Source organism: Cryptotermes secundus, unplaced genomic scaffold, assembly GCF_002891405.2.
Source record: "Cryptotermes secundus unplaced genomic scaffold, Csec_1.0 scaffold455, whole genome shotgun sequence".
Lineage (NCBI taxonomy): Eukaryota > Metazoa > Arthropoda > Insecta > Blattodea > Kalotermitidae > Cryptotermes > Cryptotermes secundus.
In genome coordinates, this window is record NW_019734967.1 from 471,623 (window position 1) to 498,126 (window position 26,504).

A 26,504-nucleotide genomic window follows, 5' to 3' on the forward strand; every position below is an offset into this window, starting at 1 on the left:
AAACAGTTTAATAACTAAGGGAAAGCATATATGGAACCTCACAGATATTACCCCAGACTATAGGGTATTATTAGTAAACTTCCTTAGGATACACTGTTCTTAAGACTGAAAGCACGCATGACTGAATGATAATACTGCAGATTCATGAATATGGAGGATAATTTGTGCAGTAAATAATTATCTTGATATTGGACATTTTTAATGAAGGCCTGTTACTTCCAAGAAGTGTTAGTTATAGGTGAATGGTAATTATGATAGATGTGATAAGGTGTTCAAACTGTGCACTCAAGTCTCAAATGCATTTCTCAAGACATGATATAAAAGGGCACAATTTTCCTTGCAGCAAGCATTACGAGCATCTCGATGTGGAGATGCAGAATCAGACACAGATGAAAATGAAGATGAGGAAGATGATGACGATGATGATGAAGAGGACGAGGAAGAGGAACAGAATCAGGCCGGTCAGTGTCATGGATCACTGTGGCAGTTGAGAGTTTGAGGCTGGACCTTGGTTTTAATAAGACCAGTGCTATGGAGCAGTTCTTGAAATGAGATCAGTTGCATGGCCAGTCAAGATATTCCATGCATTTTGTGAAGGATGAAAGTCATTACCATGTTCACAAAAGTCTGCTTGAGCCAGATGAAATCCAGTCCTCACCTTCAGACACCATTTCTTAAAGATTCATTATAATATTGTCATGTGATTAAGTGACTATAGGCAGGATTTGGATTGGCAATTAGATTTATTGCACATGTACACAACTTGTGACTACAAGTAACGATTAGCTCTCACTGTTCCGCACACTTCACAGTTCACTATCGGACACACTAGGTCTTCTCACTCTGTCATAGTCTTCACTAGCCATTGCTCAGTAGTGGCTTTCATTGGTGGACTTTTGCCCTTCCTCTGGATTTCTCAATTGTCCCCGGCTTAAGCTACCAGCTTCTCGAAGCAACAGCTCACAACAACTGAACCCCAGCAGTTATCTAAATCACTCACTGACTTGTCCTGCTTATAATATCACAAACTGCACAGAAAACACCATTCCTCTCTTGCTGTGCAGTTCTTACGTTTGTTTCTGTTGGTGTGCCCACGTGATCCCTACTCTGCCATTGCTGCAGGCCATTACTTAGGAACAGCTATTGTATAGTTGCTTATTTCATGGTTGTTGCCTAGCAAGAGGTCTACATGCCAAAGTATCACCCCATTATCTTCATTGAGCCTGGTGTATGAGAACCACAGGCTTTCCAAGATCCAAATCTAATATCCATTTGCTCGGAACATTTCAGCGAATCTTGCCATGTCAGATCCCTGTGTAACGTTGTGTACACTGTGACTCAAGCTACAGATCAGCTGTGAACATGGTAGCGAACCTTCGCATACCATGAAATCAACCAGTAGCTTTTCAAGAAAGGCTGTCCTCTGCTGTATTAGTCAGTCTGGCAGTTATTTATAGATAATGTTTGGATGAAATGTAGCTGTTTGGACAGAAAACCATTAACTGTGATGAAATTGTGTTAAAATGTAGCGAACTGTCATGTTCTGATGACAGAAGAAGGCCAAGGAATGTGAGTATTCTGTTAATTTCAAATATGTTTTACAAAGGGGATCCAAACAGAGACAGACCCCACACTTATGAACAGCTGTATAACATGAACCACTGTTTCTCACAGATGCAGTGGTATAGTTGAGGGTTAGTTCCTGAGTGACCGAAAATGACAAAAAATGAAAGTCACAAATTTTATTTCCTGCACCAAAACATGCACTGGAAGCAAATAGGATTCTGCTATGACCATTGGAGACCCTGTTATGTTATAAAAATATGAATTAATATTATAAAAGAAGACAGCAGAATCTTGTACCAGGTGCACATCAGAGCATAGCGTAAGGCAAACTAACTGACACGGCAGCATTGGTTCTTTGTGTCCATTTTTATTTTCATTTGTTTTATAAGGGATTCTGTATAAGCAGATTCACACATGACTGAGAAACTAAGGTTATGCACTGAGTGACTGTTCACTCTCTATTAATGAGGCACACTTGCTGTTTAGAAGAAAGTGTTTGCTTTAAAACAAAGCAATTCAGAGCTAGTCATTGAGTATCACCCAGTATGTGAGGACAAGAGTTATGAGTTCTGATGTTCCAAATAAGAGTCTTTTGGTTGAGATGCTGTCTAGTCTGGTAGATAGGGAAAAGTAAGTAAAAAAATAAAGCTATCCTTGTAGCAGGCTGTGAAGGCCCATAGGGTTGCGAGACGTTGAGGGTCCCACATTATCTAGACAATTGGCTCAAAGATGGCAGTAAGGTCGTCAGCCTTATGCACCGGCTGCGCATTACTCCTCAGGAAAATTATTTAATTACTGTAATTCCTGGTACTCATTTCTGTTAGAGGCTGATTTGAACCCAAGGCCATAGTAGGGCCGGAAGGATTGAAAAAAATCCAATGACCTCATCGGGACTTGAACCCGCAACCTTCCGGCTTGTAACATAGTGCCTCAACCAACTACTCTACCGCTAGGTACCACCATTTTTTAGGAATTGTCTGCTTCCATCTTCTCTATAGTATGATGTGTATTTATGCTAACCGTCTTTCAGTGCACACTTTTTATTTAATTTCACCTTTCTCTTCACTTTTACACTACATGTTTCAGCACTAATGTGCCATCTTCAGGTGTGTGTCTGCACGTCAAAGTACTGCACTGCATGCCATGACGTCTTCATTCTAAAATGACTAAAATGTGTATTCGTCGTGTATAACGATAAATTCTAAATATTAAAACCTTTCAGGATTCGTCATCCATATGTCGTATCTCAAATATGCGAATCACGCCAATCCTCCTCTATGGGAGCACTCTTCCTACATTCATGTGTGTATTGTGCTTTGTGTTGTGTCTGGCTCCTGTGACTGCATGCATTGTACTGCAGTACACATCATGGACATGAACCAGTGCAACAGGATGCTAAAATATAACATTCTCTATAGCAGAAGTTTAAAATGGAGGCCACAGGCCCCTCATGTCTACTAAGACTACATTATGGTGGCATGTTCCAGAAGAAGGCAGACTTATTGTCCCTGAATTTGTGTGACGTCCAGTTAAACTGAATCCCAATTCTTTACACATAACTTCTGAATCATGTAATTATGTGGTCCAGCTTACATATACTCATGAGTGTTGCCAACTGCTGTACAGATATGTGACTGTCTGCACCATGTGTACTGCCAGCATGCATAATTCTGGTAATAAAGGCCTCATCATCACAGTTGTACATACTGGATGATGCGTGTTATAGGAGGCTTATACTATAGCGTTGAGGAACTTACTGACTCACAATTATCATTTCAGCTGATGGAGACCCACTGTTATTGTTTGTTACAGATGTTGACGATACAAACGTCAGCAAGGGTAAACTTGAACGTGAAGCAGTATGTGGTCTGCTGAGCCTGTCAGAGTCTACACGTGTCAGTTCATCGTCAAGCCATTATGTCTCTGCTGGTCTGATTCCGCCCTCTTCACGCTGTGGACGCCCCAGTACTTATCCCTACAGCTTGACCCTGCTCATACCTGGACCCAACTGTCATGGAAGTTCTTTCAACGCGCCACAAACGCCAACTCTAACAGCAATCAGTGCTCAGACAGAGCGAGAGAAGGTCTCCAGAAACACAGGATTAGCCCTGGAGTTGCGTAATGGGGGGGAAGGAAAGTTAAAAGAAGAAGAAGGGCGTATGTCCAGTATGATCCGTCGAAGGGGTAATGCAGCTGCATTGCTTCTGATTCCACCACAGCAAGGAGACACCAACAGGTATTACTTCCCATCGTGCCGGACACCGACTGTACCAGTAGCAATGTTTAGCAAAAGTCTGACAGCAGACAAATCATCAGTAGATGGTGAGTCGGATTCAGACTATGATCGGGATAACTCAAGTGCAGTGCACACAGATGATGAAGACAGCGAGCAGAGTGACAGTTCACTGAGAGACAAACCCCTTTTGGAAATACTTGTAAATGAGATAGAAGCACTGGAAGGTAATTCATCAGGCATCCTTCTGCCAATGGATCTGAGTAGTAAAACTCCAGTAACTGCAAGTGCAAAGAAAACAGCGACACTAATGCCGTACATCCCTCCTCTGTCAACAAATGGGGCCAGGACTCCTACAACCCCAATTTCCGAGATACTGACACCCGTATCAGAACCCGCGATTCTTCTAGCTTCGTTGTGCAGCTCAGTGGAACGCTTTCCAGTTTCTAATACAATGCTCGTGCACAAACATCCTGACCCAGCAGAAACCACAATGCTTCAAGCTTACCTTACAGAACGTGCATTGCAAGATGTACGCATGAAGCAGCATCAGTTCCATCACCATGGTTACATTACAACAACCTGCACTACAGTATCATCAACATCCACTGCATCAATGCCAGTGCAAGAAGTGACTGTTGTAACAAAATCCTCAGTAGACAACACTGTCCCCAAAGAAAATGCCCAGGCCGTACCCATCAAGATACAAAGACCTGCAGCTGAAGTGCTCAGTGCACAAATCACAGATGCTGAGTCTGACACGTCAGAGAAGCCAAGTATTCAGGAGCCTTCTGAACAAGTAAATGGCTACAAACCTCAAACATCAAGTGGTGATGCTGAAAATGAAGTGAATTCAGTTTCATGTGAAAAAACTAAGAGCAAGGAAGGTACTTTACTGAAGATACAAAATTCCACTCTTTTAGAGAAGAAGATGAGTCTGGTACCAATGGGCAGTAACAATATTGTAAGAAATGTTGTGGTTGGTGGGTATTCATTCAGTGGGCACCAGCCTTCTTCACCTCCAACCTCATCAACAAGTGGAGCGAGTGTCACTAAAACTTCATCTCCAACAAAGCCCAAAGCTGAATTTTTACCTCCTTCAAGTGGACCATCACCAAGTTATGTGAGGTAATATTATTTCTTCTTACTTACTCATTTGGTTTTTCACTTTTATTCTATTCTATTCTGTTCTTTTCTTTATATATTGGGTTAATTATAAAAGCTGATCTATTCCTTACAAAGTGAATGTTTTGCTTAACATCTGTTGTCATCTGTTTCAGCATGACAGACGATGGGCGTAGCATCTGTGTCATCTGTAATAAAATCTTCTCCAAGCCAAGCCAGCTCCGTCTTCATGTCAACATTCATTACTTTGAACGGCCATTCCGCTGTGAGTCTTGTGCAGTGTCTTTCCGCACCAAGGGACATCTTCAGAAACATGAACGCTCTGTTAGTCACCAGAACAAAGTATGATAGTAAATTATTTTTTAAATTAATTTTTGACAAGTGACTTATGTGATAGTTCTGTTCTAGAAACATACCATATAATATGAAAATATGTAAGTCAAAGATGTTTTCCGTGTACATTCAGTATGACAAATGCTAGATGTTACATGTTTTGTACAGGTACTCCTTGACTGTTTTGTGTTAATGTTTCAAATGAAGTTTTAATTGGCCTAGTGAAAAGTAGAAAGTAATGGAATTGTTGGTTTAAAACAAATCACAATTTTTAAACAGCTAAAACGAATGGTATTAAACTTAAATGAGTTATGTGCTTTCAAGTTACATGATAATTTTTATGGACAAAGCTATCACATAAGCCTGGGTTTACAGCTGTGTGAAACGCCTACTCATTTTAAATTGTATCTTTAATGCTAATCTGTTTTGTAGGTGAATATGAATTCAACATTTGGTACCCCAACTACTACAAATCCACGTCCATTCAAATGTGATGATTGTAAGATTGCTTTCCGTATCCATGGACATCTGGCAAAGCATCTGCGATCCAAAATGCATATCATGAAGCTTGAATGTGTTGGGAAACTTCCTTTTGGTACATACGCTGAAATGGAGCGCGAAGGCATCAGTCTCAATGAAATTGATACCACAGACTGTGACAACTCACTGGAGAGTCTTCAGGTAGAATACTTGTGGCAATGTGTTTCACTGAACTGTTATTGCAGCTCCTGTCAACAGTGAAAAAACAAAACCAGTGAAGTCCCTGACAAGCACACAGCTTAGTGCCTGTCCACCTGTGCCAACTGGTCTCCTTGCACCAGCAGACACATATAACTAATATGACAGATGAACTATGGGGTAGATTTTGTTGAAATTTCCAGTGCTTATTTGGCACTATGTATAGTAGTGCCTGAAAGAGCTATATCTTATACACTTTCTTGTGTATAGAGAAATCTTTTCTCCTAGCCACTGTATGCTCAAGAAAGTAAAGCCACATATCTTCCGTGAATTGTTTCTTTTTCCTTATTCACGTTTAACTTACTGAGATAGTATTTGGCTTGTAATGAAGCCTTCTGCATCAGCTGTCCATTGAGCCTTTAGGTATTGATATCTAGGGACTCCAGAAATGCTACAAGCCAGGTCACGGGTTTGATTCCTGATGAGGTCATTAGATTTTCCAATTGACTTGATCCTTCCAGCCACACTATGGCTGTGGGGTAAAGGGCAGCCAGCGCATAAGGCTGACAACCATATCACCTTGTACTCGTATGAACTGATTGTCTAGAAAATGTGGGAGCCTCAGTGTTTCACAACCCCATGGGCCTCCATGGCCTGTTACAGGGATGGCTTTACTGTACATTTTACTCATTCATCACATGTGAATTAATGGAGGTTTGCAATAAGCAACACAGCTGTCTTCCAGCAGTCAGTGAGGGACCTGGGCCACATGCTGACCTGCCATGATTCATTCCATAGTCTCTTCAAAGGTCTTCTCTCATTTCTGAATCCATATGAATTGTAATATATATTATTGGAAGTAATTCTTTGCATTTTGTTGACATGTTGAATCCACTTGTTTTATAAGTCCTAGTTCTTTTCATGGCCAATCTCTCAAAGTATATTTCATCACTGATCTCAGAAATTTAATTTCATCAGCTGTTACTGAGGCTTAGTGCTTCACTTTCATTATCCAACATGCGCTGTCATGCAAAAGTGTCAGCTGTGAGCATAAACTGTCTCAAGAAGCACATTGTGAGATGACTAGAGTTGAGTGCATTCTCTTAGTCTTAGTATTTCATTACCTGGCTCTCTAATAATGTGTAATTTTGGATTTTAGGGTTTAGCAATGTTGTATGTTGAAGCTGTTTCAATGTTTCAACATTAAATACAGTTGCCATGTTCAAGGTGAGTGAGATGGAAGCAGAATGTGGCCCAAAGAGTGGGGGGAAGGGTGGCGATGCAGAGCACAGTGCTATCCAGTGTGGGAAGGGAAGGAAGATGTTTTGAGGAAAAAGTGTGGGATCAGGGTTTACACACATTGTTTCTCTCATCATGGTTAAAGTTGTGGGGGTGCCCAGCTTCTGATGATTTGCCTTGTTGATATGGGGATGGTAAGTGGGGCCATTAGGTAGCGTTTCTGTTCTGTTTGGTCGGACTGAGTGAGTGTTGGTTTCCTGGCCTGGTACCTCTGATGAACTGCTGGTTTCACTAATGTTACACCCTGCCACAGATGCACAGAATCTTCTAAATGCCGGACTTTTGTGTCAGAGGTTGCTTGGTCTCGACTAATAGAGGACATGTAACATCCTGTGTCCTCACTGCAGTGTAGTCTCAGTTTTGAAACAGTGTCAGAATGTGGCATGGCTAAAAGCTGAAAACTGAAGTTATAAATGAATGGATTTTGTTACCCGGTAACTTAAATTTAAATTGTTTTCTGAAACCATGCTGACACCTACCAGTAAATAAAGGAAATGTCTGAAATCTGTTATGGTCAGTGTGACAGCCACAAAAGCTGTCTCGGTACATCCATACTTTACAATTTTAGTGAGACTTAAGCAATTAGCAGCTTGTAAATAAGTGGTGAGGGGGCCAGTAGTTGGTATAACAGTGCCTTTGTGAGACACCAACATGTTTTCTTGTCACAGGTATTTTCAAGAATGGATTCCTTTCTGCTGTGGTTGTGAGATTTCAGGACTGACCATTTCCAGAATGATAATGTTGTGGTATGTTAACTGAACTTATATGAATTTCAGGTGCTTGCTCAGAAACTCTATGAAAAAGATCCTACCAAACTTGGTCAATGGGATGGAGAGAGAGGTGAGATTGTGACCTCACACCCTCTTCCACAAATGAGTGGGGGTGAGACATCATCAGATGAAGGCGAACCTCTGCTAGGATGTCAGAGTCCCCCTAACATAATGCATAGCAGTAGTGCTGGTGTCCAGGAGACCAGTGTCTCAAATCGAGACATTCTGCTGTTACGATCAAGTACTTCTGACAGTAGCTTCAGCAAGCAAGAGTATGAATATGAAAAGAAAGAAGATGCTGGTTCCCTTAGGTAATATACAGAACTGTTCTATGCAGTAGAAGTGACAATTTGTATTATAAATATAGCTCATGTCATTAAAAGTATTTGCTGTTCATAGTTTTGCTTATTCAGGGTCAAACATCCGACAAGACTTTTTGATAAATTCTTTTATTTATTTATTTTTTTTTTTTAATTTCCTCTTGCACATCTTTGAAGCTTTATACAGCATCACTGCATGTAACACATGCTAGCTGTGTTACTCTCTGTTCTAGTCTGCACTCTGCTCCTAGTACAATGCAACCTTGATATAGAAAAAAAGCTTGCTTTAACAGATGTTCATAATATCCAAAAATGGTTAAAATACCTAAGGACAGATCTGACTGATAATGTGTGTATGGCAGTATTTCATCCTTGGAATGCTTATTGCCGGGGGCAGCATTTTCATAATCATTAGCATGATCTGAAATGAAGAGTTAACTTACATAATCTCTTCTAGAGAGAACTGACTGCTAATTAAATGCCGTCCCTTATGAGTGAAAGTCCCACCTACTCTTTGATGCATGCTTGCAAGTCTCATCCACATTCCACACACAAATTGCTGCATGTGCATACATGAGAGATTAACACATCAGATTACAGAGTAACTAGAGTAACAGACAAACACATAATACGTTGAAATCTCACTGATACTTGATGTGTGTGCTTTACAGTATGGGTTCAAAACACCACAGTTGAAATATGCACAAACTTTTTGATGTTACACATGTAAGAAATGGTTGTGAGAAAAACTTGTTGACTCATATTCAAATGGAGTAACAGACCAACATATGATGCAGCTTAAATCTCACTTACAATTCATGTATGTTCATTGCTTCGTGATTTCTCTTCAGTGCTGCATCTGGAATACATGCAACTTTTCAACAGTACATATGTAATGATTGTGAAATAATCATTGTACCTAACTGCCTGACTGTAAAATGCATGTTATGGTAGTTAAACATAAACCACACATGAACCCATAACTTTTTTATTTTCTATCATAATAAAATTATGCTTAATTAAGCTATGAAACTCTTAATGAAAATAACTCTATGACATATGGAAAAGGATCTGTGAGGTCTCAATTCCCACATCCATGATGTAATGCTCGTAGCACAGGTCTGATCTCATTATGTCCATCACACTGTCTCAAACCAAGATGGCTCAGCAGATTTCACCAAGATGTACTAACCAAGAAAGGCGATGGAGAGATGTGTCTTCTAAGATATATCGCCATTTAGGCAGTTACAAGTCGTCCGATGTTTTGGAAGAACATGTCGCCTCCATCTTCAGGGCCAAAGAATAAGTGGTAAGGTCACTCGACTTTCAACGGACTACACAGCATCATATCCAAGAAAATAAAGCTCTTCATAAACACTGCTGTGAGAACGTCAAATCCTACCATGGCAGAGGAAGGCTTCATGTGATGTTTAAAGTCACAACATTTCTGGGTATGGGTAGCATGAAATGGTTTCAAAGTTGGAAAGTTATGACAACTGTCACCAGAAATCAGACAGATTCTGATGAGGGAGAAAACCTTGAACATATATGCACACAGTTATATTCTGGGACTTCTTTCTCAAAGGCCAGTGGAAGGTTTTCTTTTATTGCTAGTAGGGTGGGACTAAGTCCCTTGTGCTGCGACCACTACTGGCCTATTGCACCAGCCCCAGATGATAGGTGAGGGTGATTGTGGCGCAATTGGTGGAATGAAGATTGGCAGGGGAAACCAAAGTACTCAGAGAAAACCTGCCCCAGTGCCACTTTGTCCACCACAAATTCCACTTGACCCGACTCAGGATCGAACCCGGGCGGCTGCGGTGGGAAGCAGTGACTAACCGCTTGAGCTATGGCGTGGCCCAGTGGAAGCTTAGGGGAAGGGCAAATGGTTGCGACAAGAAGGGGATGATATTGTGTGGTGCCTCCATACACTAGCCAAAAAACATGATACACAATGAAATGAGCTACTGGACTCGTGAGGAAGTTCAGAGGGTATCATATGATGTGCATATCTTAGTGGTTGAAACTTGGTGGGGATAGGGAGGGTAGGTTAACAGGACCTTTTCTGACTGCTAGCCATAAACAGCTTTAGAACCTGGTACAAAATTTATGAGAAAACAGTGGCAGCTGGTTACAAATTAGTCATTTTGATGGAGTAGAAAAAAAAACTTGTTTTGTAACACTAAAAACCTGACATCTCAAATAGTTTGGTTACCATAATGATGTCCTCATCATAACCGATACTTGCTTTAGCATGGATTTACTATATACGAGGTTCTATCAGACTTGGTTTTAAGTTGGCTGTCCAATACCATATTGCACCATGCTGTTGTACTGGCAAACAGTAGCAAACACAGTCCTCCCAAAAGAAAGATAGCAGTGGTATTGATGTTACTGAAGTGCACAAGCTGTGATGGAGAAAAGAATAATATATAATTCATTAGAAGGGTACATACATACAGGTAGATTCTAAAGGTTTCCGATGATGATGTGTAGCACTCAGAATTACTGGGTTTATGGACATTGTCCATCGTCCTGTGTCCTAAAACCTAGGGAACACGGTGTTTTGGAAACTAGATCTGTTTCCATCCTCAGGTGAGGAGGAAACACGTAGTCTGCTGGATCCTTCAGAAAGAGCTAACTCAATCACTTGACAACCTACGTCATTGTAACTGCAGCTATATAAATACCTGAGGCCAGGTTTTGTTGAATGGAGAAAACAGGAAAAATGTACAATAAAAATTGTGATAAAGCATGCGCAGATAGAAGATAGAAAGATAGAAAAGGAGTTGACAGTTTTTTGCAACAAACCAAGTCCATGAAGGTAAGGTCCATGTTTGTGCCCCGTATGTAGCAACAGGTCTTATTAATGTTTTGTGTGCTTGTAGCTTAGCTGCTCTTGATATTGTTTTACTTTTAAGTGTACTAAGATTTGGAAGGTAAGCCCTGTTTCCGGTTTGTATCCTTTCATTAACACAGTTATTATTTCTATTGCCATTATTGATCATATTTCCTAAATATTTAAAACTACTCAGTCCCGTAAATAATTTCTCTTCTACCTTTCAATCTTGTGGATTACTTCTACTTTCTGATGTTGACATAATTGTGTATTTTGTTTTTCTTTCATTTACTTCTAATCCTATCTTCCCTGCTTTTTCTTCCATTTTCTTATATACTCAATTATCTTTTCTCTGGATCTAGCTGTTATGACAATGTTATCTGCATATGCACATATTTGGCTTGATTTTGTTTAACTTGTTCCTCTCTGATCAGTACTGTTACACTGTCTAATGCCATTATGAATAGTACTGCTAATAAATCATCCCCTTGCTTAACTCCAGCATTAAATTCAAATTTTGCACTTCGTGTATTATTCATTGTCATTCAAGTTAGTCTAATTAATTTATCTGGTGTTTTCATCTGTCTCATTGCTTCATAGAGTCTTTCTCTGTGAACTCTGTTGAATGCTCGTCTAAAGGTCTACAGTAACATATGCAAGTCCTGTATTCATAATATTTTTCCATCATTTATCTTATTACAAAGAGTTGGTCAGTTGTACTTATACTTGGGCGAAATCCACATTGACACTCTCCAATGATCTGTGCCCACACGCTAGCTAACAAAATCAAAGTTAAAACAAGTAAAGAAATACTCCATATCATCAACAAAGAACCATACAACAAGAAATGGTCAGAAATAGGAAAACTCTGGGAAATTAACAGCAAGAAACCCAGAAAAGAAACTGCTGCAAATTTTTGATCGAATAGAGGACATGACTGCCTTGCAGCACATCTTTGTAATATAGGAATATGTAACACAGAAGACTGTACACTGTGCAACTTCCCAGGATCATCTATGGGAAAAGAACGCCTTCAATGCCCTTATCTTAAGAAGGAGATGGAACAAAGCAAGAACGTGAGTGCTCTATTGGGAAGCAAGAAGCAAAATGGGTTAAATGATCCCAAATGCAGCCACTGGAAACCAACTAACTAACTCTCCAATGATCTTTTTGGTTATCATCTTTAGCCATCAATTTATTACACTACATACCAGGAATTAAATAAATAATTTTCCTCGGGAGTAAAGCGTGGCCGGCGTGTAAGGCTGACAACCTTACCGCCATCTTTGAGCTGACTGTCAAGGTAATGTGGGACCCTTAACGTGGGATAGCTTTACTTTATTTTTTTAGATAATATCTTATATGCTACGTTCGATAATGTGATTTCTCTATAATTTCCACATTCTAGTTTATCTCCTTTTTTTTTTTTTTTAGAATGGGGCATATGATTCTTGTATTCAAACTTTGTGGCATTTCTTCTATTGTCCATATCATTGTGATTAATTTGTGCATGGCGTTTGTTATTCCTTCTCCTCTGTACTTAATTGATTCTGCTGTTGTATCATCATCTCCTGGTGCTTTATTAGTCTTTATTTTTTGAATACATTATTCTATTTCCTCACATACTGATGTATTTACCTCTTTGTCTTCTTCTATTACTCTTCTTCCTGTTCTTATTTCTTCTTGGTTGTTTTCATTCCTATCTCTTTCTTCATCTTCTACCTATTGCCCTGTTAAATTTTCTTCTCTGATTCTGATCTTTAAATTTATTTACTTCCTCTAACTGTTTCCTCATTCTTTCCTTTTTCTTCTTTCTACATATTCTATTTGCTTTCCTTCTTAATTATTGATATTTTTCACAGTTTGCTCTTGTTTCTCTTTGTAGCATTCTTTTTCGAGCATTGTTCTTATCTGATTTTACTTTTTCACACTCTTCATCGAACCATTCTTTATTATGTTGATTTTCTTCTTTGCCCACTGTCTCATCTACTACTTCCTTTATTACTTTTTCAATCCTCTTCCAGTTTTCTTCTACATTTCCTTCTTTGTATTCTCTTATTTTCTCTTCAATTTTCCTCTGATATTCTTGTTTTATTTCCTTGTTTTCTTGTAGTACAGTTAAAACATACTGAATATAAAATCAAAGACAGATCAATATGAGAACATGGGAGTATACTGACTTAAATGTGTAGACTGCAAAAAGCCCTAGATTGTACTGGTGGGAAGTTCAATAAAAGTTGGAGCCAAAAAAATATATACAGGGTGTCCCAGGAGGAATGGACCAAACTTCGGGAGGGTGTTCCTTATGTTAAAGTATGCCGATATAACCCAAAACACCTATGTCCAAAGTTGAACGGTTACGGAGATAATGGCCCGAGAAAAGTGTGGTCTTCTAGCGGGTCTACGGACTATACCTATCAGCTGAGAGGCCTTATCTGTGTTTGTCCTTCAGTGCCGTGATTCACCCTAGCCGTGCTTATGTAGTTGGCTTTATCAGAACTCGCAGTCAGTACGTTACGTCAGCGCTTGCCATTCATGTGTCATGTATAGTGCTTGGAAACCCTAAGGACAATTATGACATGGCGAGCGAGTATTTTGTACTTCAATTTTATGGCTTCATGTCACTCACAAGTTAGTGTTATGTTACGTACATTATTAACACTACAGAATCCACATATTCCTGCCAGTTTTAATATGTATTTTGTAATCAACAAGTGTGCAACGCCGGTCAAAGTTTCACACTTCTCTGGCCATTATCTCCGTAACCGTTCAACTTTGGACATAGGTGTTTTGGGTTATATTGGCATACTTTAACATAAGGAACACCCTCCCGAAGTTTGGTCCATTCCTCCTGGGACACCCTGTATATATAAGAAGTATCAGGAATAAGAATGAAGAAACAATATTCACTATGCACATCTTACATGTACCAACATGTCAAAATAGAGGACATCATGGATATAGAAGATCATGTCATAGAAGGCTAGATAATGAATAATAAAGACAATTTCTACATTTACATATATGAAAAATTGAACTTATTAATAGAAGAACATAAACCTGAAGAGAAAAACAACCCATTTGACATAGCTATCGCATATGCATGCACCACCAAATACATAAAATACAGTGCAAACCAAATCATACATTAATCACAGAACCACAAGGCAACACACAGAATATAGAGATCATGCACAACAAGGACAGCAGGTATGAAACTTAACAGAATTCACATCAAAATAACTGTAATAAAATCTATGTTATAATTGCAGAAATACCACTGAAAACCATATGTAACATCTGTATACAGCAGAAATAACAGATAACAGCAACCAAGAAGAAAGTACAACAGCGGCTATACCTCATGTTCTATAACGATAATTTTGTAATATTACACAACAGTTTAAGATACTATAATTTTAAAGCACTGCCTCTTAATATGTGCCTCCTGAAGATGACTCATATGGGCTGAAACATGTAAAAGCAGTAAACTGAATTACTTCATGCATGTTACACTAGATGGTGCTGTCCTCATGAAGATCATTATTAATACAAGCATAAACAGTTTCTAAGTTACATATCAAAATATGTCAGTTAACCTTTTAAGACTTTGGGGGGGTGGGGGTGAGATATACTACACTGTGGGGGGTTCAATCATTGAAGCTTCCCAAGCAGTGACTGCTCATCCTTTTGTCAAAGTTACAGGTATATTGGAGAGAGGGTAAATATTGGGACATGAAGAATGCCAAGTTTCGAGAGAGAAAGAGGACAGGGTATTTACTACACTAAATAAGAATGAGCATTAGCAGATCTGTATTAGAGTAAAATTTTGATGTTACCATTGGGAGGGCTGCGTGTGAAGCATGCAGTGCAACATGTAATTGGGGTACCAACTCTGCATTTGCTCTAGGATGCAGGAAACGAATGGAAAACACTGACTGAGTCAGCCAGTCACAGGACCTTCCAGAAGCAAAGTGACTTCTAGGCGTCAGTTCAGCACACTTTCAGCTTGAAATCCAATTTAAAAATATTAAATAAAAAAAGAGTCAGTTTGTGCCTTGCAGAAAACACATAGCATCTCCATTAAAATTATTGGTTAATTACCGCTATGAATTATAGGGAAATTATCAATATTTTCTTGAAAATCTGTTTGTTAAATGTGGAGGTTTTTAATGTTAAGGCAGGTGATGCATATGCTTTAAAGCATTTCTGTTGGTTCTGATGGATGACTTCCATCTTATATCATATACCAAATTCATTTCTTTTTCTCTGCATGGGAAGTACAAGTCTTCCTCGCAGTTCTGACAATTTGATGTCACTGGAGATAACATTTTTACACCGATGTGGGGACATGTTTCACCCTCCCTCTTTTAACTTGGGGATGGCATGACCATGGCTCTGTCTGTGTATTAAGGGATTTTTGTCCCAACTGCTGGTATAGTAAAACTGATCTCTAATGGAATCCCAGTGGATTGCAATTTTCCATTACAGGCAGGATTATGTTTTATGTGTATGTATACAATTCTTTTTTGGGCTATATTGTATATTAAATTAAAGTGTAAAGCTGTCCCTGTGTTTAATTAAGCACAATGCCATGAAAACATACCAGGGAATGGAAGTATAGCTTCACCATTCTTCACCTCAGTGCTAGATGGAGGTGAGTGGTCAGCTTCAGGCCCCAACTGCTTTACCCGCGGTACACATTGGATATGAGGCTGAGTGGGACCCAGAGCCAGTCTGGATGCTGTGGAGAAAAGAAAAATCTTGCTGCACCAGGAATCGAACCCAGGCCTTTGAGCATGTAGTCCCTCACTATACTGACTCAGCTATCCCAACTCCAAATTAAGGATTATTGTATGGATAATCCCCATCTATTTATTGATGATGTAGGAATTGATGGCACCCCTTCAACTGCGTGATTCATAATTGTATATTTTCAATGAGGGGCTACAGGCTAGACGGCCTGGGTTCGATTCCTGGCAGTACAAGATTTTTCTCCCCTCCACAGTGTCCAGACCGACTCTGGGGCCCACCCTGCCTCCTATCCAGTGGGTACCTTGGGCTCTTTCACCAGGGGTAAAGTGGCAGGGGCTTGGAGCTGACCACTCTTCTCCATCTAGTGCAGAGGTGAAGCAAGATGGAACTATACCTCCACTCCCCCATATGTCTTCATGGCATATTGCTTAACTAATTGAGCACAGGGTCAGCTTTACTTTTTATAAATATAACACAGTATTACATTAATATATATATATTTGGTCTGTTTAATTTTTATGAGGGATGTTTGTAAACCTGGTAAACAGCTGTGTTCAGCTTGTTTATCCATCAGAAATTGGTACACTGGTTTTTCCAGACCAATAAAAGTGAAAATGTTCACACACTTTGTACAGTTATGTATTAGTGCTGTATGTTTTCTTAATGGTCCACCAGTGAATGAGCCCAAAATGTTAGTGCTTTGCCTGTATTCTCCAACTTGCTTACTTTAAAATAGTGCAGTAATGAGTTCTGCACGTAATTTTTTGATGAAGGGGTACAGGGGCAGATGATGTGAATTCCTTAACAATCTCATATGATGAGTTTATGGCAGCTTAAATTTACCCAACATGTGCCTTGGCATTTGTTTGAGTTGCCATTGTAGTTGCATGCTGTTTTGTCAGGTTTCCAAGGAATGGGAAGGTGCTCTTTGTTATTGCTCTTATCCCAAGTGATCACATATAGATATGGCATAAAAAGACAGCGAGTTTGTTTTATTATTTCCTCCCCCTCCATCCTTTTATATTTCTTTTTCCTCTTCTCCATATTTTTCTTTTAATTTTCCTTTTCTTCCTACTTCTACTTTCCTTCTCTTTCTTTATCTTTACCCCTTCATCTTCTCCTTTTGTCTCCCTCTTTCCTCTTTGTTCCATTCATTCCCTTCCACATAGTCCTTCATATCTTCTTTTTTATCTTCTTCACTCCTCCCTTTTTTCTTCATCCTCTTTCACATTTTCCATTTTATTCATATTTCTGTCATGACCGTCACAGTTGTGCGTTTAGAGTCTGGAAGGGTTAAAATACTGTGGTTTGCTGCCTATGCTGTGATTTCGGAAGGAATGATATTGTGTCAATGACCTATCATGCATAAAAATGACACATCCAAATAATTATCAGATATAATAAGAAAGAATAAAATACATTTGTATAGGAGTGCTTTTACTTCACATCAAATGATTTAATAAAGGTTTCTCATGTCATAAAACCATACAGGAAAAGTATTAACATTCCTCTTCTATATTTTGCGTTTTTATATCTTTTACTTTCAAAACAAAGAATTCTGCTTGTCAAAATATGGAGAAGCTATCCTATTTCACCACCACTTCCAATATCCTCAGTCTTGGCAAATCTTTGTAGTAATTTATGTCACTTTAGATGGGCAGAATGCGTGGCACATAAGGGAGGAAATGAGATATGCACACAAAGTTTTGGTAGGAAAATGGCAGTGTAAGAGATTCTTTCAGATACCTGTGAAGGAGACAGGATAATGTTACAGTTGGATGAATTGTGGACTCAGGATGGGGTACAGTGTGGGCCTTTTGTAAAAATGGTAATGAATGCTTGGGTTCCTTCAAAGCAGAGAATTTCTTGACCATTTTGATTGACTACCGCCTTCTCAAGAAATCACAGTACCTATTGAGATTTGCTGTAATTTGTATTCCCTTATCTTTGTTTTGTTTCAGTAGAGACCCTAGTTACAAACAAGATATGAGGAAGGATGGTGTTTTGAACCAAAGCCCACCAAAACTCTGTATTTCCACTGAAAGCCTTGAATCACCTGTCTGTGACACCAGGGAATTTGTTACCAACTGCAGTGCTTCCAAAAACCCAACTTCTACCTACCAACAAAACACAAGTGACACAAATGCTTCTGAGTGGAATAATGGCTTCAGCAGAACTCAAGTAAAGACAGTCTGTGCCCCTCTGAAACAGTTTAACCATCATGATTCAGACAAAAAAGATACTGTTGGTCATGTGTCTGAGGTAGTTGGGAATAAAGGTCATGATGGTCGGCTGCCAGACTGTGGCATGGAGGGAAACCAAAGCAAGGAAGAACCTTTGAATATAAGACAGAGGGATGACAGCGGTAATGTCCAGCCACCAGAGGATGCGGACTATGAAGATGCGTCTGATGGAGACAATGTAAGTGATAATTTGATTTCTAACCATGTTTAACATATACTGAATAAGTTTAAGAGTTGGGAATTTATGCTGAACATGTACCCTAATGTGATGCTTAATGTAAGATTAAGACCATATGGAACTTTGATTCTTTACCTTTATGCAGCTGTATTTTCACATTCTGTTTGATGCTTTAACTGTAACGTATCACTTTACTTCAAGTTATTAGTGGCTTAAATAAACGTTGAATGTAAATATAAAATATCTGATACAGCATTTGATGTATTAAACACTTTGTTCAGTAGCAGATATTGTCCAGACTTATGTGAAATTTTTGCTTATGCAATTTCATGTGTTATTTTAATTTTTAGTGAGGACTGAAACAGTACATCCACAGTAGCTCAGGATTATATGGACTCTTGTCAGTACATCCACAGTAGTTCGGGTTTGTCTGGACTCTGTTAGTACACTGCCGTAGTTCAGGATTGTCTGGACATTTGTCAGTACATCCAAAATAGTTCAGGTTGTCTGGACTCTTTGTTAGTACATTCACAGTAGCTCAGAATTGTCTGGACTCTTGTCAGTATATCCACAGTAGTTCAGGATTATCTGGACTGTTGTCAGTATATCCACGGTAGTTCAGGATTATCTGGACTCTTGTCAGTATATCCACAGTAGTTCAGGATTATCTGTACTCTTGTCAGTATATCCACAGTAGTTCAGGATTGTCTGGACTCCTGTCAGTGTATCCACAGTAGTTCAGGATTGTGTGGACTCTTTATTAGTACAATCCACAATAAATCAGGAATTTTTGGACTGTTGTCAGTACATACACAGTAATCTGATAAAGTAATACTTGAATGAAAATTTACTTTTATTTTCAAAAATATTTGAGACTACCTATCTGAAGATATTATCAAAGTTTGAGATTTGGTGCCCCAATTTCATTATCACTGCAGGTCTCTTAAGTTGCCATTATGTTCATTGTTACTGATGTGTACTTCTTGATGGTTTATTAGGATGGTGGCCAAAACTCCACGTTCAGCTGTTCAATCTGCAAGCAGACATTTCCTAACTTAGGAGCTCTGCAGGTCCATTTGTTTGTCGAGCATGACTCGAGCACAGACATGAATGAGGATGCTTCACAGTCCACTGCTTCCAGTACCACAACTTCAGACAATCCTGTCATGCTCACATCAAAAGTGCCAACATTACATAAACAAAAATTAAGCATACCAATGCTTGTTTCAGCTGATGAAATGAGCAAAGGTTTGACTGTGAACTATCTAAGTCAGTTTCGTAAAAGGCCTTCCATGACAGACAGTGGTAAAGAAACACAGGACTTCAGTTTCCATGGACCATTTTCCAAAAGGCCTACACCTGATCACCAGGATTTCAAAGTATCCAGTCCTACCAATATGCCCAAAATGGATGAAGGTGAATTTGAAAGAAGAGGCAATCTTAACGGTGAGAGTGACTCTTTGAACCTCGAAACTAGAGTAATGGCAGCAAGTGGTAGTGATTCAGAAAGTACATTCGCAACTTCTGATAGGTACCGGGTGACTTTAAAGGATGGCTTTAGGAGATCAGAATGTAAATCAGTAACTAATATGGATGCATCAGTAAAAGAGAGTGACAAAATTCAGAACACAGCAGTGGAAGGCTCAGATTTTGAAAAGGACACTGACATACATTCGAAAGGAAAAGTGACAGAAGAGGATACAGAAGGTCTTCATGTTTCAGTAGCTGAAGTGGCAGAAACGTGTGTTACACTAAGTGATTCAAATATTCAGTGCCAGAAGTCGGAAACTAACATCGCTCAAACAGAACTAAAGGTGTGCAGTTCCGACAAATTAAGACAACACAATACAGATGAAAGTGCCAAAAGTGATCAGCCTGCCAGAAGGGATAACTGTGAATCATCAGATAGTAGACAGTCACCAACAAGTGAGCAGCAGAAAGGGGACAGTAGTGCTCCAGAAAGCCACCAGACCAAGCACAACTGTGATCTATGTGGAAAAGTGCAATCAAGCCAGGAATCTCTTCAAAAAGTATGTTAAACCAAATAACACTTTGAGTACCAAGATTCACATCAATGAAATCTGAAGAAGTCAGAGAGGACTTGTTGAGCTTTGCCAACTGACTCTGTCAGAGGCAAGTCCTCTTCACCCCTCAAAACATGCTTATATTGAGGGTGTTTTGGCTCATTTTGTAAGATAAATCATATCCGTTTATCTTACTTCTTTGCTAACTGCGAAAAAGTTTCTGTCACATGCATACAGTGACTAAAAACTGGAGAATTATATATACAGGGTGTCCCAGGAGGAATGTGTCAAACTTCGGGAGGGTGTTCCTTATGTTAAAGTATGCCAATATAACCCAAAACACCTATGTCCAAAGTTGAACGGTTACGGAGATAATGGCCAGAGAAGTGTCAAACTTTGACCAGGGTTACACACTTGTTGATTACAAAATACATATTAAAACTGGCAGGAATATGTGGATTCTGTAATGTTAATAATGTACGTAACATCAAACCAACTTGTGAGTGACGGAAAGCCATAAAATTGAAGTACAAAATACTCGCTCGCCATGTCATAATTGTCCTTAGGTTTCCAAGCACTATACATGACACATGACTGGCAAGCGCTGACGTAACATGGCTGACTGCACATTCTGGTATAAACAGACTACATAACTGTATTAAACCTACATTCACGGAAAATCTCTTTTGGAATTTCGTTTCCATTATCTCATGTGGATTATTATGGGACCACGTATGCACATTTCGTAAATTATTTACATTGTCCAGGGTAAAAGACGCCTCATCACTAAATAAAATGATGCTTAACAGTTCGGGATGAGCTTTTATCCAGTGGCACAAATCCATACGCTGTGCATGGCTGCCTGGTTCCAGATGTTGTACCCTTTGATCAAGGTAAGGATACAACTCTTCATCATGTAAAGTTCGCCACACCTGCATACGTGATACGCCGATGCGAGAGGCCATTCTACGAGTGGACAGACACAGACTTCTCTGAACCATCTCGTTCTCTCGTGTGTTTATCATTCATACATCCTCCCTTTCAGAGTGCACAGAAACACTCGGAAGAGAACCAGTATCACGCGATGTCTGGTGAATTCGTGTAAATACACTTCGAGATGGAATCATTTAATCAGGAAAACGCCTTTGGTATTCTTCAACAGCAGCATGTGCATTGCCACCGCAAAATCCACACACAAAATGCATATCACAATATTTCATGTGTGAAAACACAAGGGGCATTTCAGCAACTCCACACAACTAATTTACCAACCATTCATGACGCTGCCGCAATGTACTCTGTAGGTAACACATGAGCTTACGGCTAGTGTGAATCACCACACTCAAGGACAAACATAGATAAGATGTCTCAGCTGACAGGTATAGTGCGTGGACCCGCCAGAAGAAGACACTTTTCTCAGGCCATTATCTCCATAACCATTCAACTTTGGACATAGGTGTTTTGGGTTATATCGGCATACTTTAACATAAGGAACACCCTCCCAAAGTTTGGCACATTCCTCCTGGGACACCCTGTATATATATTTATAATAATAGGAAATAGTGAGAAATGGTGGATAACAGGGATAGATGTTCTTCAGATTGTCATGTTAAATTCTGCTAGGTTCTGAGGTTTTCATGAGAGTGATTTTTCAGATTGTGGTCTCCTGGCTTGTGACATCATGCAGTCTTGTAGGCAGATACAAACTTTTCAGAGCGTCATGCCACCTGCACCTTTAGGTATTGGCCTACAGAACTCCATGGTGTCACAACCCAGAGAACTCACTGGTTTATAACACCACTGAGTTACTCAGACAGTGAAGTAAGACATGCAGAGTTTTAGATTAGTGTTTTATCACATTAGTTTTGTACAGCTCTTCAGTGCCTAAAAAATACCAGAAGCTAAAAGTAAAACAAAAAGATTTTGTATGGTAATGAGGTAAAAGGGTTATTCAAACTAGAGCTGAAACCCTAGGATAAGGCTTGAGAAATACAAGGGAATTCCATTAACCACTGAACACTGATGGATACGCTTGCATTATGGTTCATACACACATTTTTATAATTCTGGAGGGAGGGTCCAGGATATGTTTGCTTTCTGTGTCAGAATCATAGTATGCACAGTAGCTACAAAAGGAATAACACCCAAATTAAGAAATTAAAGTTTACTAATGAAATTAAGAGAAAAAGAGGAAACATTGGGAATGAGGATTCAAATCATATCCAGTTTCATAGTATCATGAGTCTTCTCTGTTAGGCCCATGCTAGGGAATATGAAAGAGAGGAAGCAGGAACAAGACTTGATGTTGAGATCATGGGGCCACAGTAATAATCATTTCATCTGTTTCATGTACCTCACACACAGTGATATTCTCATGTTTCTTAATTACCCCTTGATAGTTCACAGTTTCCAGGTGTACGAGGGCTTCTTAGGCCCTTCACAGTGTTGTCTTTATGTTTGCATAATTCTACTTCATCTCCTCTTTGTCCCAAATATGATCATGCAGAGAAGGATTATCGGTTTCAGTTCCACAGTGCATTTAAAAAAATGAGTTCTGAGTCACCAGAATCTGTCTCCAGAGCAGAGACCAAGTAGTTAATTGTGTTTAGGGAAATAATCGCTGTATATTTGTAGAATTGTACAAACCCCATAAATACACTCTGAGGCCAAAATGTTAAAGCAGATGGTACATATATAGTTACTACTGTGCTTTAAAACAGTGTTTCCCGACTGAAACTGTACTGTAAACTGCTAAAATATCTAATTTATCTACCATGGACTGTTAAAATTATCACTGATGTTGACCTCCTGATGTGAGGGGGGAAGAAACATTGCATTTATGTTACACACACTATGTGTACCAAGCCTGCAATGCGGGGTGTTGGTTGTAAACACAATCATCTTTTTCCGATAGTTAAGAGAGAAATATTGGTAGTAAAATTGTTTGCACAGGTAAAAATTTGCTGCAGACCAGTGCCAGTCTGTGGGCCAGCTGTTGAATAACACCGTTTAGAGGGTTGTACAGGGTGATTTAAAGCTTTAGCATGATGCTCGCTGGGAGGTGGTTGTTTGGGAGATCAGTTGGAGTTGAAAATGTAAATAAAGTTGTTTCCATATTCATCTCCATTTTGGAGTTTCAACATGTTTACAGTTATCCTGCAACCTCACAGCCTGTTGTCATCAGATTTCTTCTACAACAGGAGTGTTTCAGAATGCAGTACAACATACTGTGTGTGAGAATCAGTTGTATCTTTTCCATATACAGCCAGTACAAGTGTTGCAGTCAGGGGACAAGCATCTCCAGCTCCCATTCCTGTGATTGCTCAGCAAGAGTGTGGGCACCCCCAGTTTTTGTACCATGCGTTGTGGACTGACAAAGCAGTATTTATAGGCGTTGTGCTCAATCTACACAACTTTCATGCATTAGCAATGGAAGATCCTCACACCACTCATCAGTCCTAACTCAAGTAAATATTTAATGGCAACATCTTGGTCAGAATCATAGATGATTACATAATCAGGCCATATGTAATACAAGGAGCACACTTCACTGAGTCTCTTGAAGAACAGATGTGCCTCTGTATTTGCACTAGAGCATGTGGTTTCAGCATGGCAGTGCCACTCCCCACTGCACGTTGATTGTGCACTTGGCTTCACATCAGCTTTCTGGACAGATGGACTGGGCATGGAGGTCTGATTGCCTGGCCTTCATGCTGTCCTGATCTGACACCATTAGATGTGTATTTGTGGGGATGCCTGGAGGAAGAAGTTCATGTAATGGAACTTTAGGATCATGATGATCTAATTAATTGCATTGAGGTGGCTCCTGCAGATGTTAGGAATCTGTGAGGCCTCTATTTGGAAGGAGGTACATTCAGTGTGCAGACAAGTCCCCACCACGTGATCAGAATGTCCTCACAAGTGAGGATGGAAAAATTCTACCAAGGACAGAATTTGTGTCCTCCTTTCTTTAGTTGCAAACAAGGAGATCACGTGACATTCTGTGTTAAAAGAATTGTTTCCATTTTTAAAAAATAGACGATCACAATTATACAAGGAGACAGCAAGTAAAAACATCTCCTTAACAGTGGGAAATCTGGGGGGGGGGATTATTTACATTTTCAACTCCAGCTGATCTCCTCAATTACCTCTGTAAGTTTTGCACCAGAACTTTGAATTGCCCTGTATATGTTGTAAGTAAATCATTAAGAGTGGTCTTCCTTCTTAGCCACATTAGTAACCCTGCAGGGTGCCTATTTAATTCACGCAGTCTGTGTGTCCACATCGGGCTGTATATATACATAAACAACACAAGAACCTCTGGACAGATTTTTTGGAAATTTTTGTACTACAGAGAATCTTATAAAAACGGTAGAGCCATTTCAGTTTTCATATAGATGAAATAATTTCAATCATCATTTGCATTTTCTTTGTGTGTCTTGTCTTGTTGAGCACAACTTGATAAATATTAATCACAGCAAAAAATGCATGGAACACCTGTTGTAGAGAAAAATGGCAGACAAGTTTTATTTTCAGTAAAAATTTTCGGTGAAATCATACAGATTTTGAGATAAATCAGATGCTGTGCATACATTTCCAGATTTCCATGTACAGCAATACCTCACATAGTCCAGCTTTGATCAGTATGGATTCACTATAGTCCAGTTTGAAAATTTCAAAACAAACTAAATTTTAATTGAGCAAAATAAAAATAAATTCTAAAAAATTAGTACACAAAATTATATTTAATACCTAAATTATCGTTTTTTTTCCCTTTATACAATCCAGTCTCTTTATGTACGGTTTATTTTTATGTAGTTTTAAAGTTATGCGATACAATACATATTTCAATTTTTTCTGGAGTTCCCTGTTGTACATGCTCGGGTCGTTCGTTCTTCAGCTCTGACAGCTATCGTTGGAGGAGGTGGGGAGAGCACTACATTAACGGAATTTTGGAAGAGCTACAATAACAGAAACGTTATCGAAAATATAGGCGAAGCATGGCGTGAATTAACGGCAAGCAATATGAGGGCAGTATGGAAACATATCTTACCACATTGTGCAAATTATTTCATTGGTTTTGAAACTCATTTTGCTGAAGTCACTAATAACATAGTGGAAATTGGACAGCAACTTGGTTTCAATGAGTTAGATTCCGTCAACATAATTGAGTGCATCAAATCGAACGCTAATGAACTGGATAATGAAACACTTATTAACATAGATGAATGACGGGCTTATGAAGAATGGGAGGAAAACTTAGATGATGATGACTGTGTTGAAGAGCCTGCACGAGAATTAACAGCTGAACAGCTACAGGAGGATCCAAAAAAAATTTACTCACTCTTTGATAGTCAATATCTTTGGAACAAAATGACATGTAGTTACAATTCTTGCGCAGTAGTGTAGTGTAATGTTTTCTCAACAGATGGTGAAGGTCACATGAGTCATGTGAGTGTCATGCCGCGTGCAACAATGGCTGAAAGGTTGTTCTTTGAGCAACGCAAGGCTGTATTGAAGTGGTACTGGAAGTACGGAAACATTAAAGAGGTACAAAGACAATGGCAGAATGAGTTTGGAACTCGGCCACCAACAGCTCCTGTAAATCCACACGTTCATGTGGACAAGGAAGTGAATCTACTGGCTGTTAATGTGTGGTGTGGTCTCATTGCGCGGTTTGATTGGTCCTTTCTTCTTTGAAAGTACCGTAACTGGTCAGGTGTATCTCGATATGCTTCAGACATCGATTTTCCCGGCCATTCGAGAGCTGTTTGCAGATGAGAAATTTTACCTACAACAAGATGGTGCTCCACCTAACTACCATCAAGATGTCAGGGCATACTTGGATGACACTACCTGGACAATGGATAGGTCAAAGAGGTGCTATTGAGTACCCACCACGGTCTCCAGACCTAACACCTCTCGACTTCTACCTATGGGGAACCTTGAAGGATGAAGTTTATCGACAAAAGCCAACTACACTGAATGCGCTACGAGAAACCATCGAAGCATTGTGTGCAGCCATCACACTGGACACACTGACAGCCGTAGTTCGCTCAGCAGTTTGGCGGCATCGACACTGTTTAGCTGCTGATGGTGGTCACTTCGAACACATACAATGACTCTCTCTCTCTCTCTCTC

The 26,504-nt window shown here is 39.4% G+C and overlaps 1 protein-coding gene across 7 annotated transcripts in view; it reads left to right on the plus strand.

Annotated features, from left to right (window-relative positions):
* LOC111869078 overlaps positions 1 to 26,504 on the plus strand; it is a 223,647-nt gene that overhangs the window by 194,105 nt on the left and 3,038 nt on the right. For 6 of the 7 annotated variants that reach the window (XM_023860289.2, XM_033753280.1, XM_023860287.2 and 3 more), the window contains 7 exons: positions 344 to 461; positions 3,379 to 4,927; positions 5,080 to 5,266; positions 5,690 to 5,938; positions 8,011 to 8,315; positions 17,880 to 18,339; positions 19,338 to 20,369. In XM_023860289.2, the coding sequence (XP_023716057.1) occupies positions 344 to 461; positions 3,379 to 4,927; positions 5,080 to 5,266; positions 5,690 to 5,938; positions 8,011 to 8,315; positions 17,880 to 18,339; positions 19,338 to 20,369 (3,900 nt within the window). The remainder of the gene's footprint in view (positions 1 to 343; positions 462 to 3,378; positions 4,928 to 5,079; positions 5,267 to 5,689; positions 5,939 to 8,010; positions 8,316 to 17,879; positions 18,340 to 19,337; positions 20,370 to 26,504) is intronic. The other variant, XM_023860288.2, reaches the window with a different exon arrangement.